At 44.6% G+C, this 20,602-nt stretch overlaps 1 protein-coding gene across 1 annotated transcript in view; it reads right to left on the minus strand.

Moving 5' to 3' along the window:
- Positions 1-20,602, minus strand: part of MAP2 (microtubule associated protein 2) — a 284,313-nt gene that overhangs the window by 111,585 nt on the left and 152,126 nt on the right. Inside the window, exon 4 of the mRNA XM_054970128.1 lies at positions 16,066-16,351. Coding sequence (XP_054826103.1) covers positions 16,066-16,327 — 262 coding nt within the window. The 5' untranslated portion in view covers positions 16,328-16,351. The remainder of the gene's footprint in view (positions 1-16,065; positions 16,352-20,602) is intronic.

A 20,602-nucleotide genomic window follows, 5' to 3' on the forward strand; every position in this document is an offset into this window, starting at 1 on the left:
TTGACAGACCGTTGAAGCAGCTTTGCCGTCTGCAAGGGAGACATGGCTGAGCCTGGGCTCTGTTTCAGTGACCAACAAGTCACGCTCACAACAAAAAGATTGTGTAGCGCCCGAATCGACTAGCCAGATACTCCCACCAGACACAGAGGGTCCAGCAGACACGAGTGCTGTTTGAGTACGCTGGGTCACACCACTGCTTGCGACTCCTGCTGACTTCTGCTGCTTTTTCTTCCTCCGGCTGGATGGGCAGGCATTCCTTAGATGCTGTGTAGAACCGCAGGCAAAGCAATGACGGACACGCAGTGCAGTTTCCTCGCTGGAAGTTTTCTCCGGCAGGTGCTGGGACACTCCTCCGCATTGTTTGTTGATTGCAGAGCTCTTTAAGGTCGTAGCAGTCTTCGCTTCTTGCTGCCTTGATTCCTCCTCAAGCAGCAACCCAGAGACGAGGCCCATCGTTAAACTGTCCACGTCTCTTGCCTCCAAGGCTGTAATGAGGCTATCAAACCTGGCATCCAGAGAGCTGAGCAGGGCGAAGACTTTGTCCTGTTCAGGAAGGATTTTTCCTCTCTGAGCCAGCTGTTGGAAAAAGCCCTCCATCCGAGTCAAGTGAAAAGACATCGACTCCCCCGGCTGTAGATAGCACCGGTAAAGCCTTCTTGTCAGAGTAATGAGTGAGCCCGCTCCTTGCCTCACATGTAGCCTTCTCAAAGCGTCCCATGCAGCTTTGGCAGAAGCAGCACCCATCACATGGACAAGCTGAGTCTTATCCACACTCAAAACGATGGTGGCCAGGGCTTTTTCAATGTTAGTCTGATCTGCAGGTGTGGGAGCAGCGGGAGGGTTGCTTACAGCAGTCCACAGCCCTTCCCTTTTTAGATAATGTTCCATCCATACTGCCCACGTAAAATAGTTATCGGCTCCCAGCCTTTCAGCCGGCATGAGAGCCATTTGTGCCATGGTTGTTATCTTGCACTCTGCAGGACTCCCATGCACTCACCGCACTCACAGCTGCCTTAACGGGTCCAGGCACCAGCTTGTAACCAGTCAGCGTCTGTTCCAACCCTTGAGCTGCCACACAACGATCCAAACGATGCTCCAGCAAACCAACAGGTTCAGTTGCAGGCGGCAGGTACACTGGCGCAGCGGAAGCGTGCTGGGCCCATAACCCTGACGGAATAACCGCCTGTAATTAGTGCTGCCAAGTGACCCGCTTTGCCCAACAACAAAAACACTGGAGCCAAGACGTTGTGATGAAGTGCAGATGGTGTATTATACAAGTCCATATATTACAGGTGCAAAAGTGCTCAGCATACATACATACAGAGAGAGCAAAACCAGAGTCCAGTCCTTAGGTCAGTTACCAGAGTTATCCAAGATTGTTCTGAGCGACAAAGGTTTGCACCAGGCACCAAGCTGAGCAGATCAGCAATGCACAAACCTTTGGCTGGACTTTTAAGTGTCCACTAGCCTATAGGGTGAGTTGGAGTCAGCCAACCAGCACACGGCTGATGCAATCTTGCCGCAATCCCAGCTTAATTGATCAGGTGTGAACTGTCAGAGAAATTGCTGACTCACCCTATGCTCTATGTTAAAGGGCACAACAGCCTTTACACATGTGCAAGTGAGTTTATATTCTGACACAGCAGTCGGAGAGCCAAGCTGCAAGACCAGGATGCCTACGTTTCCCATCAAAACTTGAGGGAAGCAGACAAGTGTCCAATCGGTGCCTTTTGTCACCTGTGGTTCTGCTCTGAGTGAGCTTCCATGGCAGAGTGTGGATTCAAACCCGGGTCTGCCAGAGCCTAGTCTGACACTCTAGCCATTACACCACTCTGAGGAGGAATGGAGAAGAGGCCAGCCCAGCTATGCTCCCATCCTTTGTTGTTTGTCACAGGACAGAATAGCCACCCAGATGCCCCAATTTACCTCCTGGCAGGTGTAACATCTGCACACACACACCAAATGTCACAATGGGTCAAATGTGTGTGGGGGTGGGGGTGGGGGTGGTGGTTTGCCATGCCGTGGGTCTGCTGTTTCACATTTGACACAGCAGAGCCTTCTTCTCCCTGCCCTCTATGGCGAGACAAGAAGGTTGTCCACCAAGAGAACACCCATATACGACAAGACTATTAATACGGTTGCAGAATTCTCTCTGCGACTAACAGTTCTGAGGACCTGCCCTCCTCTCAATAAAACAATTCCTTATTTTTCACCATATTTTGCTGTTTGAGAACCTTAAACCACTTAGGAGCATTCACAGTACAATTTCCTTTATATATAAAAAAGAAATGCCTGCTTTCATTTCAGGGGTAACTATCAAGCAGTCTGAAATATTTTGTTTTAATTATACGCAGTGAGGTTCAAACAGAGTTTTGAGCAAACTGTAGCAAAGACCGGGGACCTTCTCTGGGTCTTAAGACAGAGGGGTGGAATCAATTATCTCACTATCTTCTTCTAGGCTTATCCGGTTACCGCTGAGGAAAAAATTGGCCTCGTATTCTTTGTCTGACAGGCTGGATCTTCCTCAGTCGATTCATCGAGAGGCTGTTCAGTTTACTGTGGGTCTGCTCCTGAATGCTAAATAGCCTTCCATACTGCCTCACTTTCTCTCAGTGGGGCTCCAACAGAAACCTCAGACTGCGCGCTCAACTGTTGGCATGGCAACACTGAAAAGAAAAGCTGTAACCGCTGGTATGCTGATGGGGAATAGTAGAGGCTTGTTTACGTTGCTTGCTGTTTGCGGGGTTTCAGGGGGCATCCGTCCTGTGCGTTTGAGAACGCATTTTGTGTGGATTAATTCATAGACTATAACTGGGGATAAATTCAGTTCTGTGCCACAGGAGGATGTGGCATCTCACCGAACTGGTAACAGAAGGGAGCAGAGTACAAGCAGTTGCCAAGATGGATTCTCTGACTGAGCTGGTGATTGTCAATGCTCTTCAAGGAGTCACACTTGTGAAGAATATATACAGCATCAAAAATGGAGGCAAAGTCTGGCCAAGAGAGTATAATGACATCCTCTGGGAACCTGAACTGCAGAATGGCCTAAGGCAGTGAGCAAAGGACAAGGGAACGCTCTAGCGGGACAAGGAAAACATACCAAAAAATCTCTTGAGTCACATTCCTTCAGAGTAGGCAATGAAATTATCCAGGGGACGAATTCATCCTCTTTAAACAAAAAGACATGAATGAATGTCTGCAGCCATTTCTCACAGATGAAAATTCTGATCCTGCACACACTAAGAAGCAATATTCCTTATACGTTGTATGGGTGTAAAGTGCTGTCAAGCTGCAGTCAACATGTGGTGATCCCATAGCGGTTCAAGGCAAGAGACATTCAGAGGTGGTTTGCCATTGCCTGCCTCTGCGTAGCGACCCACAACTTTCTTGATGGTCTCCCTTCCAAGTACTGACCAGGGCGGACCCTGCTTATCTTCTGAGATCTGACAAGATTAGGCTAGCTTTAGCAGTCCTCCACTCTATTCACTGCATTAATCCCAGATAATACCCATTTTATAGTTTACTCAGTCACATCTCTAGGTGAAAGTAATGTGAATTGAGAACATCCAACTATTATTAAACAAATTAAAGAGACTGACAGTGAAATCCTAAGCAGACTTACTCCAGTCTAAGCCCATTGACTTCAATGGGCTTGGAATGGAGTAACTCTGCCTAGGATTTCACTGTAAGAGAAGCAAAAAAGACAGAAGACCAAAAGCAGCCCTGCTCATGTAACTTCAAGGTAAAAAAAAAATGCAACACATATTGCTATAGAGACGGAATGAGCTACGTTCCAATTGTATTTCCACCTTCTTTCCACCTTCTTGTTCTTTTGTTTAGTATAAGAAAAAGTAAACTAGAAATCCAAAGAAATTCACTTATTTGGATCTCAGAAGCTAAGCAGAGTCGGCCTTGGTTAGTAATTGGATGGGAGACCTCCAATGAAGGCCAGGATGGCAGAGATAGACAACAGTAAACCACTTCTGTTAATCTCTTTGCCATGAAAACCCCACCAGGGGTCGCCATAGGACTTGAGGACACTCTCCACCACCACGATTAAGTTAGCCTGACTTCACCCATTCCTGATGCCATCATCTGACAACTTCCACATCAAGTGATGTCTTTGCTTTATGAATCCGCTGACATTTCATATCTGAAACATGGGACACTTGATTCCCACATGCAAGATCACTGTCTGAATGCTATTGACTCCACCACCACGTTTCCACTAGAGTAAAAAAAAAAAAAGAATTATTAATCTCACGATGAGTGTGACTAAATTTGTTCTAGAATAGCTGCAGCTCACATTCGGCAACATTTATTATCCGGGTAGGCATTTCTCTCCTATAGTAAAACCTTGTCAAGGATACCAATTCACGGACCTCTCTGTGTACAGAGACAGCATTTTGAAAAGGCATTCCCCAAAAGTTCTCCTAAAGGCTAAATGAGGACCAAGTTAAAACAAGAAACAGGGAGTTAGGGCAGAAACATTCAGGGCAGGAAACAAGAACTGTTCCTGGCTGGCAGGGATGGAGAATCAGCCACAGTCATACATGGCCTTTAAATTTCCCTTCCCCTACACACCATCACCTCTCTGTTTAGAGAGCTGCTGTAGCATAGTGGTTAAGTGGCTGGGCTCCGAGTCGGTACTCTGCTGGTTTGAACCCCACCACTGCCATGAGCTCTGCAGGTGGCCTTGAGTAAGCCATTCCTCTCAGCCCCAGCTCCCCAGCTGTATTGTGGGGATAACAACAACACTGACTTTGTTCACTGCTCTAATTTCGGCACTAATCTGTCCAGGAGAGCAGTATATAAGCACAGTTATTACTATTAGTTTTACACTCTATCCAGTTTGGTGTAGTGGTTAAAAGTGGCAGGGCTCTAATCTGGAGAACCAGGTTTGATTCCCCACTCCTCCGCTTGAAGCTAGCTAGGTGACCGTGGGTCAGTCACAGCTCTTTCAGAGTTCTCTCAGCCCCACCCACCTCACAGGGTGATTGTCATGAGGATAATAATAACACACTTTGTAAAATGCTCTGAGTGGACGTTAAGTTGTCTTGAAGGGAGATCTATATATCAATAGATCCAGAGGAGTTAGCCGTGTTAGTCTGTAGCAGCAAAATAGAAAAGAGTCCAGTAGCACCTTTAAGACTAACCAACTTTACTGTAGCATAAGCTTTCGAGAATCACAGTTCTCTTCGTCAGATGCATCTGACAAAGAGAACTCTGATTCTCGAAAGCTTATGCTACAGTAAAGTTGGTTAGTCTTAAAGGTGCTACTGGACTCTTTTCTATATAAATCAATGACAATGATGATTCCTAATGTTTTGCAAAATCTCAATAAACAAAAAGTATACAACCATATCAGATCACTTAACATGACCCAACATATCATGCATCTCTTGCCTTGAAAACCCTTTAAGGTCACCCTAAGTCAGCTGTGGCTCGATGGCACTTTACACCCCAAATCAGAAGTTTGTGCTGTGAAGGTCACAAATATGTTCAGCCTGCCTCTGCATAGTAACAGAGGTCTCCCATCCCATTACTAACCAAGACTGACCCCGCTGAGCTTCCAAGATCTGACAAGTTGGGAGGACTTGCCTGGGGTATCCAAGTCATTGGTTCAAAGTAAAATCCAAAATCAAAAGCTCTGTGCTACCATTTATTAGAAACGAGCAAAGTAACACAATACAACATGCATGATTTTGAGTTCCGCAGAGCTCTTCACTGGGCTGACTGTTAAAAGACGGAAAGTGGGGAGGGGAGGAGAGAAGCGAAGGAGAAAAAGACGTTTCAGGCCACAATCTCCAGATCTCTTTTCACCCTTTCGTGTACAATACCAGACAAATTTGAATAGACAATAATACTTGGTGGAGTTAGTGATTGGGTTATAACTTTGGCCTCATGGGAAAAAGGGGAGGAGGAAAATGATAGTGTCCAACTGCAAATATAAAAGCCAGCACCAAATGGAACACACAGGTCCCTCCAGGCTAGACTACTGCAACTCACTCTACACTGGGCTGCCCTTGGGCCTGACCTGGAACTTTCAGCTGGTCCAGAATGCAGCGGCATGTGTCCTTACTGGAACGCCAATCCGAGCGTACATTCATCCTGTGCTGTGCCAGCTGCACTGGCTCCCAGTGGAGTTCCGGATCCAGTTCAAGGTGTTAACCTTGGTGTTTAAAGCCCTTCACGGACTGGGATCTGCATACCTGTGGGACCGCCTCTTCCATTACATCCCCTGCAGGATGTTGCGTTCTGCAGACAAGCAACTCCTGGTGGTCCCCGGCCCGAAGGACATCCATCTGGCCTCAACCAGGGCCAGGGCTTTTTCTGCTCTGGCCCCAGCCTGGTGGAACGCTCTCCCGCTGGAGATCCAGGCCCTGCGGGACCTGTTACAGTTCCGCAGGGCCTGTAAAACGGAGATGTTCCACTGGACTTTTGGCTGAGTACCAGCGGGTGTCCTCCTTCTTCCATCTAAGACCACCACTTTTTCTGGGGCTGCCCTCGGCCATCTGCTATGCCCATATACGGACTCCCAATATTTCTTTAAATAGCCCGCTCCTGGACTATTTTAATGACTTTTTAAAAATTATTGATTTTATGGTTTTTTGACTTTTAATGTATTTTTTGAATGTTGTTAGCCGCCCTGAGTCCATCTGTGGGGAGGGTGGGGTATCAATCAAATCAAATCAATCAATCAATAAATTCTGAATGCAGAGGAAGAATGTGATAGTTATGGTATCAATTTGAGATGATATACTAGGTAAAGATTCAATGGGATCCAAGTTCAGTAATATAATCCAGTGAGTGTAGGTGTGCGGGAGAATCCCCATAAACAGTGACTCTTCCCTGGTCATTTTCCTCCAATTGAAGAATCTCCCTAGTGTATGGGCTAGAACCAACCTGGCCTTAAAATTTATTTTATTATGCATAACCTGCTCAGGTCAAACGGGTGCCATTCAGCGGCAAAAATGCCACTTTATGCTATTCTCCACATGCCATGCACGAATCCAGCACATACAACCTTGCTTGCCAATGTCTAAATCAGGAAGGCGCATGATGTGCAGTATATAGTATAATTATTATCAACATTTCCTGGGGAGGGGGGAGAAGCAAAAATGGCATAGTTAATTAACAGCTTCTTCCCCAAAGGACTAATCAGTGACAGGATGCGAATCATACTTTGGGCTTTGATGGGATAATTACTGAGTAGAAATAAACATTGGAGCATGCAGATTATTTTCTTCCGATGCTCCGTGTGAGGTGTTCCACTCATGCTACATTTTATGTTTCGTAATAACAAAGAGGGGGCTGACTCTAACGACCGAGGGCCTTTAGCCCAGAAACGGGATTCGATTCTCTTATTAGCTTCCCAGCAGGAAGGACAATGTGCTGGAGAAGAAGGAGAGACTGCAGCGAGAACAGGATAAAACTCTGCCAGGATCATTCTGTGAACGCATGCATGCACACATATGCGCTGAGGACCAGAATGCTTTACCAACATTGTTTTTACATTCCAAGAAATGCTGCTGAAGCAGATCTCTGCTTCTGAATCCCTAAGAACGTCGTTGATCCTCAGCCATCTCTTCATATCTCCCTGGAAAAGATCAACAGGCTTGGCAGAGGATTTCTCATATTTTCAGAGATCAAGAATGCGGATGTACATTTTGAAGACGAGCTGTGCCTTTCAGCCTCACTGTGAACCACCGGAAAGCTCCTCTCTGATGGGCAACAGAAACTTGGTTAAGGCCCTGGCTGACAATGAGGAAGCGCTGAAGCTGGAACAAGTATCTCTGATCAGCCGCATACTGCGGAGTCAGCATATGGGCTCACAGGCAGTCATTCTGCTCGGCAGAGGAACATTTTCTCCTGCCCAGCAGTGCCATCTCCGAACATCGCCTGCAGGGAGATCAAGCCGTCTGCAAGGAATATTTCAGAGGCTAGAGACAGAGCTCTAAAATCCACATACACGGGTTTTGTGTAGCGCTCCTCCCGACAAAAAGAAAAGCAGCATTAAAACAAAGAGCCTTTACAAGTGATTTATAAAAAGCAAAACAAAACCACACACTTTCCCCCCTCTGTGTGCGGAATTTGGGCTAGGGTAGATCCAACAGCACTACGGCTGCCCACCTCCAGGTAGGGCCTGGAGATCTCCCAGAATTACAGCTGATCTCTAGACAACAGAGATCAGCCCCCCTGGAGAAAATGGCTCCTTTGGAGGGTGGACTGTATGGCATTATTGGACACTGAGGCCCTTCCCCAAGACTTCTCCAGGCTTCACCCTCAAATCTCCAGGAATTTCTTAAGCTGGAGTCGGCAACACTAAGCAGCATCCTCCATCTATCATAAAGTGCCTTGCTCCACGGGAGATACTTTATTTTATTTTACTTCATTTTACTTCATTATAGCCTGCCTTTTGCATTGAGACTCAAGGTGGATGACCAAAAAAAAGTTCAACCGGACAGCAAAGACCTCTCATAAACAATGCACTAAGCCTAAAATGACAGAATTGGGAGATAACCTTCTTCTGTATTTACTGATGCATTCTGTAGCCGCCTTCTCCCTTTTCCCCTACATTGTTGGCTTTCTGGTTATTTTTTCACCAGCATTTCACCTGCTCTGCAAATGCCACATAACCAGCCCACCCACCATGCTTGACCTCTTATTTCACCCTCCTCCGCATTCACATTCTTCAAGGGGAACTATGGCCACGCCCTACCGGGGCTCCCCCCTCCATGGCCTAGCACGACACCTGAGCAGCTTTGCCATCCCTCAGCACATTTTAGGTGCTGGATTTGCCCATCTCATCTGTCCGCACCCTGAATAAGGTCTATGCCAAGAACAAGCTTAACAATTTTGATTCATGTACAATCAAAAAAGACTGGGAACTCTTCCCATTTCCCCAGCTATTCTAGGACCAGAGGGGCTGACTGCTCTCTTTCCCCTCGGACTCAGAGGCTATCGCTGCTGTCCCTTGAAAGCAAAGCATTGTGATATGCTTTTATTTATTTACAGATTGAAAAATCATGTTTCTAAATTACTTAAAACAACATGACATTTTTTTAAAAAAAGGAATTCACACTCAAAGGCGGAAGTTGGACACAAGAACTCTTTCCTTTGGAGAAAGACGTGAGTAAAGGGGAGTCAATGGAAGCAGCTTAGCAGAAAGGAACCACGGGACCCCACCTACGCACGCTTTCGCTTATGTTACCCTGTCTTTGGAACGCACACCTTACCTTTCCAGGTCGGGCACCTAGTTTTCAGAACAAGGCTAAGACACTTTTCATTATATCCAGGCCTTCGGCTGGTTGACAGGTGCATTCTTTTTCTTGCTTTGCTCTTCAGCTTCTGTTCTCACTGGCTTTTAAGAGGTTTTTTATTATTATTATTGTGGCCTGCTGTTTTAATGAGCGGTTTAAAGGTTCTGTTGCATTACACTTTTATCCTCCTTACAGGAAATAACCTCAAAAGGCTCTGACTTACAAGTGGAATAGAAAGCTTTGAAACAGATACAATAAAGGAAGAATAAAGCAGGGAAAAAATAAAACAAAGTAACATTAAACTATAATAAATAATAATATCAATAACAACAACAGTGTGCTTATATATCACTCTTCTAGTCAGATTAGTGCCCACTCAGTGGAGAACAAAGTCAATGTTACTATTATCATCTCCACGATGCATCTGGGGAGCTGGGACTGAGAGGAGTGGCTTACCTGAGGCTACTTGCTGAGCTCATGGCAGTAGTGGGAGTTGAACCAGCAGAGCGCTGATTCGCAGCCCAACCATTTAATCACTGCGCTGGTGGTGGTGAACACCCGCAAGTCATGGCTGACTTATGGCAACCTTTGGTGGAGTCTTCACAGCAAAAGACTAACAGAGGTGGTTTGCCATTGCCTGCCTCTACACCGCTGGTCTTCATTGGAGGTGTCCCGTCCAATTACTAACCAAAGTCTACCCTTCTTAGCTTCTGAGATCTGGCTCACCTGGGCTATCCAGGTCAGAGCAACCACTGTGCTACAGCAGTCAAAAACTAATATAAAACCAGTGTTAAAACCCACCATCAATCAGCTTGAAATGCTAACCCAAACAGAAAGACCTCATCTCAACTCTCTTCCATACTCCACCAGTTCTAACATAGTTTGCCAAATGGATTCCAGCAATACATGAAATACAGAGCTGGGTATCATCAGCATATTGAAGACACTGCACCACTTTTGATATTTGTTTAGCTAAAAACCAGACTACATATTTCCAAAGCACCAGGTCTTCAAACGTAGTGATCCCATTTATTTTTCAAAAAAGAAGTAATCAGAGTATTTATTGTCAACATGGTAGAAATATATCTATTTCCTAAATTATTTAAATGTAGCATGGTTACATGGAGCAAAACACTAATGAGGGTTTTTAACTACTCTCAGAAGAGGCCTCGGGGTTTAAAATGATGCCCAGGGAAATTATTATTATTTCTCAAGTGCTGTGAATGCCACTCTCTGGTCCTGTAGTAAAAAGAGATTCCTTGCCTGAAAGGGGCTTCAGATCTTTGTCAGACAGGGGAGGAGGTAAACAAAGAAAAGAGAACTCCTTACGAACAGTCCAGAAGGGCTGAATAATGTTACAGAAAAGCCTGAATAGAAACAAGAGTGAGTTCTAAGAGTGTGGGGGCGGAGAGTGCCCTCAAGTCAGAGCTGACATATGGTGACCCCTGGTGGGGTTTTCATGGCAAGAGACTACCAGAGGTGTTTGCCATTACCTGCCTCTGCAACCCAGGTCTTTGTTGGAGGTCTCCCATCCAATTACTAACTAAGAACCAAACTACAAGTGACGCCTTACACAGGTTGGACACTTGTCAGCTTCCCTCAAGTTTTGATGGGAAATGTAGGCATCTTGGTCTTGCAGCTGTAATGGACAGCCAAGCTGTAAAACCAGGATGCCTACATTTCCCATCAAAACTTGAGGGAAGCTGACAAGTGTCCAACCTGTGTAAGGCGTCACTTGTACCTTGGCTCTAAGGCCGACCCTGCCTAGCTTCTGAGATCTGAAAAGATCAGGCTCACCTGGGCTGTCCAGGTCAGAGCAAGTTCTAAGAGTAAAGAGGTAAAAAGACCAACCACCCCCCCCCCCACTAATGGCCAGGACGGATGAGGAGCAGGAATCTGGGTAGGGGTTAAAGAAGACAAAGTTGGAGAAAAGGACATAATGGTCATGCAGGAATAGGACATTGGAGAATTTTGTAAACAAGCAGATTTCCGTGGCTAGTTTTTATCATTCTGTTGGAACAACTGTGTACATTATAAATCAAGATGGAAATGACAGTGTGTTTTTAGTTTTTGTCCTCAGATGCAGTCCTCCTCTATGTGCATTACTGTGTATCCAAAACTGAACATACAGGGGGGGGGGGGGCTCTGTCTCCACTTATTACCTTTCACAGTGAAATCCACCAGATTTTTTAGGTTTAAAAACATATCCATTCTCTCTTCTCACATTCTTTATTCAAAACCTTTACTTTTCCTGCATTCAAAATGGCTTATGGTAATGAGACAACTCTTAAAACATCACACTACACAGTTAAACTAAGTACACCCTCAAGGAGGACCAAAAACCAAATCAACCAGATTCATCTACTGCTATCCAAACTAAAAAATCTTCAGAATGCGGAAGGAGCTCCCCTTTTAATCTCAACATGGAGATCATTCCACAGCTGGCTCCTATTAATAGATGTTCTAAGTTCACACAGTGAAGTTATCTAGGACAGGGACATCTTCTGAACATGAATGGGATAAAAGGAGGAGTGGACTGCACTGGATGTGTGCTCTAGGCTATGAAAGGTATGAAACATCAAAGCCAGCCGCTTGTATTGGGCCCAGAAGTAGATCAATCGACTGTTGAAGCACCGGTAGAACATATCCCGGCCTCTCGAAAATCATTAGGAATCAAGAAATTATATTCTGCAACATCAGTAAAACTCACTCATCCACTTCCATGAACAACAGTGTCGCATAGTGGTTAGAGTGTCAGACTAGGATCTGGAAGACCCAGGTTCGAATCCCACCTCTGCCATGGAAGCTTAATGGATGACCTTGGGCAAGTCATGGACTCTTGAGCCTAACCTGTCTCACAGGATTTTGTGAAGATAAAATGGGGGAGAAAATGGAAGCATAAAATGAATTAAGTAAATATTTTTTTTTAAGTAATAAGCATATACCATTTGCCTATAATAGATAGAAGAGTATACGGGGTGGGGTAAAATCTTCATACACTCATATTGGCTCATGTGCTAATGATTACGCAGCAAAATCCTAAGCACATTTACTCATGAGTAAGGCCCTCTGAGTACTAACTCCCTAGGAAGCGTGTCTACTGCAGCCTTGGTTTGTGATGAACGCACAGAACACACACAATGGAAATGCTTTCCAAAGACAGATGCCGATCAACATGTTTCCACCTGCTTCATTCTTCATAAAGGAGGGTGAAGAAAGATCTCGCTGTCCAACATTGGCCGTAACGGGCTCTTCACCCGCTAAGGGATCCTAACTTCAAAAGCCGCCTTACACCATCCAGTCAAATTCTGTCTTAGCCAATAGACTAGATCTTCCCCACATTTAGACAGAAATATATATTTTCCAGAGCTCACTCAAAGACATATTACATACATTAAGGGTATCCTACAATGTTTTGAATATTAGGTCTACCATCAACGTTGGACTAACAAATCGAAGCAGAAGTTCATTTCCAGCGATAAATGATTTCAAAACAACGCTGGAAAAGATATTCCTAAACCTAAACCCAGCAGAAGAGTTCCCCCCCCCTCCCATACTTCCAAGCAACTATTCTTTGTAAGAACAGCTCCTAGTAGGTACATTTCATCTTTGAGGAACTGTGTACATTTAAGTTTTTACACAATTCCCCAATGCTTATATTTATATTTTTAAGTTACATTTCCAGCAGTCAACCGATGTAACAACTTTAGGGCCTGAAGATTTATAGCTGTTCTGATAATGGAAAAATTATGTATTTTTCCCATAAAATACTGTCAACAGTTTGTAAATGATGCTAAGGTGATCTTAGTATGCATGACTGCCTACTCCAGAAGAACCTGTTCACTCAAGAAAAACCATTGTCCACTTCTTGGTACGCTGGAGTTTCAAAATATGCATTCTGCTTGAGAAAAACCAACATTCACGGTAGCGACATGCCACTTTCTGGGATGCCAGACTCATTTTAATGCAATCATATATTCTAGATAAATCCTGAAGTCTTCACTGGGGCAAAGCTGCAGACAGGCTGAGGGCTTCAGTGGTGGAACTCGACATGAGGTTATCTGGGTGCCATTGCTACGGCCCGAATTCCAACTCGTATTGAGTGGGCAAGAGGCAGTAATGGACTTCCCAAGCTGGACTCTCAGCTGAGGGGATACAGTTGCCAAGTAGAGCATTGAATGCCTGAAGCCAGTGATGATTGTCAATAAAGCAAGAAAGTGCTGGCAGTGTGTACCTAAACAGGAGCTAGACAATCGTCGTCTCTAGTTGCCTCTTTCAACTGTCACCGCTCTTCCCTGAGCCCTCACTGTCTCACTTTGCCCTCATTTACCATAAGTCAGAGCCTTCATTCCCCTCAACTACAGCAGTGTCCTGCAATTAAGACGCAACACGTAACAGTGGGTAGGAGATGCCATCGCAAGAGTGGACGGATGTCCCTTGTGTCGACAATGTGCATTGTTTGCACCTTAATCAGTCAAACGTGACTGACATATAAGATGTCACAGGTAAATAATAGATCCATAACTTGTATAGTGGGCAGAGTTTAATTTGCTGACAGGGAATGTGCAGAGTTTGGGTTTCGGAGATGAGGGAGTTTAGTGTTTACTAGAGGTGGGCACAAACTGAAAAATGAACCAAAGTTCATCATGAACCGGGCCATTTTTGGTTCGTGAACCAGCAGTTCATTGGAGGGAATTCCTGACAAACCACGACGATTTTTAGGCCAGTTCGTTTGGTTCATTTCTTGGTTCGTCACTGCAGACAGCCTGGCACCAATCAATCAGTTTCCCAGGCAATGGGGGGTGGGATGGGCTTTCTGCAGAACTTCTGCTGCCCTGCAGAACTTCCGCTGCCCTGGAAGTGATCTATTCATGAACCAAACAAACGGATTCACAAACCAGGCAATTTCATGCCAGTTCATGGTTCATGAAATGCGACGACCCACAAACTACAACTGATTGCCATTTTCCCAGTTCGTGCCCATCTTTAGTGTTTACCCTGCAGCAATTTTTAAAAAGTTCTGCTTATAACCCCATTCAAGTTGAAGATGGTATAGTTAGTTAGAAGCAGAGAGAAGTCTAATAGTTGGAATTAGTTTGTACATTGGGGAGCCTCAGGCAATGCCACTGCCAGTCAATGCCACCTGGAAGGAAGGGGACATTCGGCTGAATTTCAACTGACTTCTGACAAAGGGGTTACTACACCTCAGTTCAGGAAAGCTGTAGTAACTGCTTCTATCTCATAGCTATTTATGCCAGGAAGAAATCAGAAAGTGGTATTCAACATCAAGTCTACTGCAGCCCAAGTCCCCCCCTAGCAGTATCCTTGTTCCCTGGTAGTTGGTGTGTCTTTTGTACCACAATAGGAATGATTCAGCCCAGAAGGCAGACAAGTTGGTGAAATGGTGAATGAAATCTTTCTAGAGCTAGACAAACAATCCTATTTCAAGATTATTACTCTATATCTTCTTCTGCCAAGTCCTACAAATACAACAAAACGAGACAGGAGAACAGACTGTATCACTTCAGAGGGGATCAAATTTTAATGCTTCCTCGGGTTTAATTTTTTTTTTCAAAGAGAAAAGCAGTACGGCACGGAAAAGACTGGGTGAGAACCTGGTAACTTTCTAACCAATCGTCTAAAGTGTTGCAGACCAGTTTGATGCCTTATTCCTATTTCCTTCTGCACCTGATACCTTTCCTTTTGACAGAGCATTAGATATTCAATGTACACGGTGCTGGAATATCACACCATTTTTAAAAAGCAGGAGTCAAGAAGGGTGATATGAAATAACTGGCTTGACTCCATTCATTCAGAGCCAAGCTACAAGTGATGCCTGACACAGGTTGGACACTTGCCAGCTTCCCTCAAGTTTTGATGGGAAATGTAGGCATTCTGGTCTTGCAGCTGTAATGGAGAGCCAAGCTGTAAAACCAGGACGCCTACATTTCCCATCAAAACTTGAGGGACGCTGACAAGTATCTAACCTGTGTAAGGCGTCACTTGTAGCTTGGCTCTCAGTCTCCTCCCCAAGTACTAACAAGGTCTGATCCTGCTTAGTTTCCCAGACCTGATGACATCAGGTGTGTTCAGGATGATACGAACACAACCATACCACCCTAACACGCCTGATGTTGTCTGATCTCAGAAATTAAGCAGAGTCGGGCTTGGTTGGTACTTGGATAGGAGACTGCCTGGGAATAGCAGGTGCTGTTCACTCCACTCACAATAGATCAGGGGTTCATCCAGTGCAGATTTTCCATTCAGTTCTGTGGACTACCACGACTCAGTGGACTCAGTGCTTGATGCTACAATGCTTCCATTTTGGGGGGAACACTACTTTGCAAGCCAGTATGTTCATTAGTTGTTTGTGACGGTGAAAGCCATCTGTTCCATCCGCACAGCTTGAGCTCATGGGTTGGGTGGATGGAGGACCACGGGAATCCTCCTTCCATTGCAAGAGACCATGACTTAGTTCTTCTGCTATCACTGGGAATGGGTCTCGAAGCTTTATGGAAATGGAGATACCCAAGAGTGTGCCAGGGACCTCTTGCGTGCAGTGTGTCTGCTCTTACCATGGAGTTAGGGACTCTCACCTTGCTCCCTCCCTCCCTCCCTGCGGGTTCTGTTCCCTTCTGCTCCTGTTAGGATCCAACTTTGGCCCAGGGACCACCCGGGTTCTTCCTAGAGCAGAAGGCTGCCCCATTTCCTAAACTGGAAGAAATGCCTGCCAGGCACTCCCATTTCCGAATAAGGATTTCAAAGCCAAAATGGGAAAAAGGATGGACTTCAGATCTTTTACCTGCAGTTTCCTTCTCTCCTGTCGCTAGCTCTCCATTGATCCCATTCTCTTTGCTTCTGGAATACGAGCTCTGCTGTCCATGTGCTCCGTATCCTCCATCTTCCTCCTCCCTGTAAGGAAACCCATTGGCGCTTCTGACGAGTCCGTCACCAGTGCCACTTGGCTCTTTAATGTCCGGGGAATGTGAGTGGGAAGAAGTCTCTGCTATCTGACTCGAGGTCCAGTGCGGGGCCTTTGCTTCATCCTTCCGGTCATCAGCCATGCCTCTTCTTCTTTACAATTTGTCCTGCAATGAGAATCAGCACAAAGGTCTTTAGTGACCCAAATGGGAGCTTTACAACAGCACTACTAAAATCCACAAACCACAAGCTAGAAAACTCACTATCAGAATTTTGTTGGTAGCTCCAGTGGCAGAGACAAAGGTAACACATTGGGGAAAAATCTATAGCCTAACACTCGATAAGGAAGTAACTTGCATTAAGTAAATAAACTTGCATTAACTTGCATAAACTTGCATTAACTTGCATTAAGTAAATAAAACTTCCTTTTAAATACATAAATAAAACTTCCTTTGTTCTCTCTGGAATCTACTTCCAACCAATTTTCTGAGAGCCAAGCTACAAGTGACGCCTTACATAGGCTGGACACTTGTCAGCTTCCCTCAAGTTTTGATGGGAAATATAGGTGTCCTGGTCTTACAGCTTGGCTCTCCATTTAATTGAAGTTTACAGAAACCCCACACATACCCCCAGCGGAGGGGAAGGGGGTGCCTCGCGAGAGCCTGACGCCTACACTCCCCTCCTGACCTCATGTTCTCCCTCCCATAGACTGCTGCTCTGTAAACTTCAATTAAATGGAGAGCCAAGCTGCAAGACGATCAAAACTTGAGGGAAGCTGACAAGTGTCCAACCTGTGTCAGGCGTCACTTGCAGCTTGGCTCTCAGATCATCCTATGAAACTGGTGGGCAGCCAATTTAAGACAGACTAAAGAAGTACTACATAACACAACAAGGAGCTGACTTGCTGAACTCAGTGTCATAATATTTGGTGACGGACGGCCAGTGGCTTAAATGAATTCAAAAGGAGCTGGACAGATTTATGGATGATAGTTATTAGGGTAGGGTAGATTAAGAGGACCTCTGGATTCAGAGACAGAATGCCTTTGATAGTCAGATCCTGAGGAGCAGTCAATAGGTAAGAGTTATTGGCAGCAGAGGCTCTTGTCGGGAAATAGAATAGTGGACTAGATAGACCATTGGCCTGATCCAGTAGTGCTGCTCTTGCCTGCATGTGTAATAAATTTATGTTGAAACCAATTATTTTAGACACTTTGCTTAAAGTTGTAAATTGGTACACTTGTTTGGTAAAACAAATCAATGCAAGCCTCCAGTGAACACAAATCAATACACACTTCTGTTCATTACGAGAATAGCAAACACTTTTATAAAATTCTTTCTTTTTTCTAGGAATGCATCCTGCTCTATGAACCCTTCGTATAGTAACACTCACAAACTAGCATGGTTCCTTGGAATTATTTCACTAGTACCAGGGAGCAGAAATTGGATCAGTGTATATAATAGAGGGTTGCTAAGAGAAATGTGGATGAGTTCATTAGTCTGTCTGTTCAACAGAAAATGCTTCTCCCACTCAGAACGCCGGAGGAAAGAACACATCTCAGGCTGTGATGGATGAGAAATTGCCTAAAACAATCACCCAAACGTAGACTGATAACTGAAGAACACAAGAGGTCCAACTGTTTCCAGAGGCTCCGGGAAACGTTACTGATGAATCCTTTCGCTAAATGTAAGTTATTTCAGTAAACTGCACAGACATTCAGAGGGCGAGGAGTTTGTCAATGCGTTCTTTTACACAATATCAGCTAACAAAATGATACAAATATGGGGTTGGGAACACGAGGCAGTTGTCCAAACTGCCATTATGCTATTTGAATTCATTTGATTCTACGGTTACTGTGAATTTTGACCTCATCCAATTCCTTAGAAACCTCTACACAAAATTCTCCTGCACAACAGTATACATTGGGTGGATGGTTGCCAGGATACAGATTCTAACTATGCAATCTATTAGTTGGATTTTATCCTTCACAGAGCTCAGAGCAGCAGATGTGATACACAGCCCATAATGGTACATTAGGCTCGCCAGTCCCCTGGTCATGTTGAAGGATCCCTCGCTCCCAGACCCCTTGACTGTTGCTGCTCCAAGCAGCAGCAGGAGAAAAATAAAAAGGCAAGCAGCGTCATGTGTCATTACATGACTTATGTGGTAAACCTGGATGTGACAGAGGAATCACTGTATGGTTTTATCATAGAGTTTCTGGCGATTCCTAGAGCTACCATTCTGTCACATCCAGGGTTTTCCTGGAAGTGATGTAATGATGCACATGACATTGCAGCATCCCCATGTCCCCATCACTAAAACCTCCTTCTGGTTGCCACGTATGGTCTGCTACCAAAGATGCTTTAAATTGGCAATACTGAGAATTTAATTCGAGGACTCTGGCAGTGAAGCAGGTACTTGACCACAGAACTGCGGTCCCTCACAGCAGGGGATAGTCCTTGTGGGACCCCAGTATAACACTTCCTTTTTTTCAAATGCAGACACAATTGCAATTCTTTCCCATGTTGGTGAAGAAATTCAGACTAATATCAGATAGAATTTAGCTGTCTCGAAAAAAGTTTAATTTTAAAAATGAGAATATGACGTAACGAGCAAAGTACGATTGAAATGTAGAATTGGAGGTAAATGCAACATTATATAAAATGATCAGGGCTGAACTGGCCCAGTGAAACAGCCCTGGAGCAAGCTGAGCAAAGGGGCTGTATGGTACCACTAACAACAAACCACGGAGCAAGCCTACACTTGATACAAATATCACCACAGATCCTACAATACTGCTGGTTCTACAGGAGCCTCTTGGCATGTTGTCTCCCGGCCACCTTTCCAACAAGTTAAAGGGCCAGTCTGTCTCAGGAAGCCTGACAGCCTTAACTGGCTGTTATTTTATTTGACTGGGGTGGGGGGAGATGGCACTTCATTTATTTAAACCTTTGGTGGGCTGTGCCGTCAAGTCAGAGTTGATTTATGGCGACCCCCGGTGGGGTTTTCATGGCAAGAGACTATCAGAGGTGGTTTGCTGTTGCCTGCCTCTGCAACCTTTCATTGGAGGTCTCCCATCCAATTACTAACCAAGGCCGACTCTGCTTAGCCTCTGAAATCTGACAAGTTCAGGCTCACCTGGGCTATCCAGGTCAGGGCATTTAAACATTTATACTCTGCTTTTCTCATATCATTGAAGAGGCCATCAAAAAAAATAGTACTAGTAAATCCTGGATATATACGAACCACTCTTTCAGGCACTTTGTACAATGCTTTTGCAATTTCCCCCCTTAAATCAGAAGGTATATAATTTGATGTGACATGAGACTATTTCCATTTCCATTGGTATTTCCATTGACAACATCTTATTCCAGCTTTTAATAAATGTCAAACTTGATTTTTAAAAACTATTTAGTGTAGAACTGGAGAAACTTGAGATGCTTCATTTGCTGACATTATTATTCAGAGCTGTATTTAAATTCTGTCTTACCTCTAAGATTACCATATTTTCTAACGAATGAAAAAACTACATAGCAGACTTGCAAAAACCAAAAGAAAGGAAGTTTATAACCCTCTACTCACTGTCCTCTTTCTTGAAATGGTAACATGATGCCATGAGAAAGAATCTTGTCTAAAATTATATCTTTGCCTTCACTGAATGTCAACAAATTGTGAAGTTTGATTGACTGTTCATTAAAAAATACTGAAGTCAAAGTAGAAAAGCCTAGACTCATTCCGGTTTTCGGACTATACCATGTTTTTAGAAATCCTTTGCCACAGGAAGAAAATCACACTTATCTGGGTCTCCCAAACTTCTTGTGCCATGCGAGATCTACTTCTACATATCTCATATTTTTTGAGATCCACTCACAAAGCAACCCCCAAAAATATTCCATGTTCCTAACACAGAATTCAGGAATCTCAAATCAGCTTGACCAACTTTATACCCCATTTTTTATATCCAGTATTTCTGAGTATTACTAAGCAGCAGGTTTATTTAATAGCTATTTAATGGCTATTTGGCAGAAGCCAACCAGAATGTGCCAGCAAGCCTCCTCTCCTAATGTATTTATTTAAAACATTTCTATGCCACTTTTCCACACAAATAGGGCCTCCAAGATGACAAACATCAAAACATTAAAACAGCATTTTTAAAAAGTATATCCTGCTGTATAAAAGGAAAGCCGTATTGGTGACAACTCACTTTTTATCCTCGCGCAGGTGCGTTCTGGCCTCGAGGCCTCTGCAAAGTACCCACTTGCCGTCAGGGGTGTGCCAAATTGATGGCCTAAGCACTCCTCCCCATGCCTCCCCTCAGTGCCCTCTTGCTCTGGCCTCGAAGCTGCTGCGAAGCGCCCACTTGCTGCCAGGAGGAGTGCTCAGGCTGTCGATTCATCAGGCCCCCTCGTGGTGGCAAGTG

Source organism: Eublepharis macularius, chromosome 2, assembly GCF_028583425.1.
Source record: "Eublepharis macularius isolate TG4126 chromosome 2, MPM_Emac_v1.0, whole genome shotgun sequence".
Classification (NCBI taxonomy): Eukaryota; Metazoa; Chordata; class Lepidosauria; order Squamata; family Eublepharidae; genus Eublepharis; species Eublepharis macularius.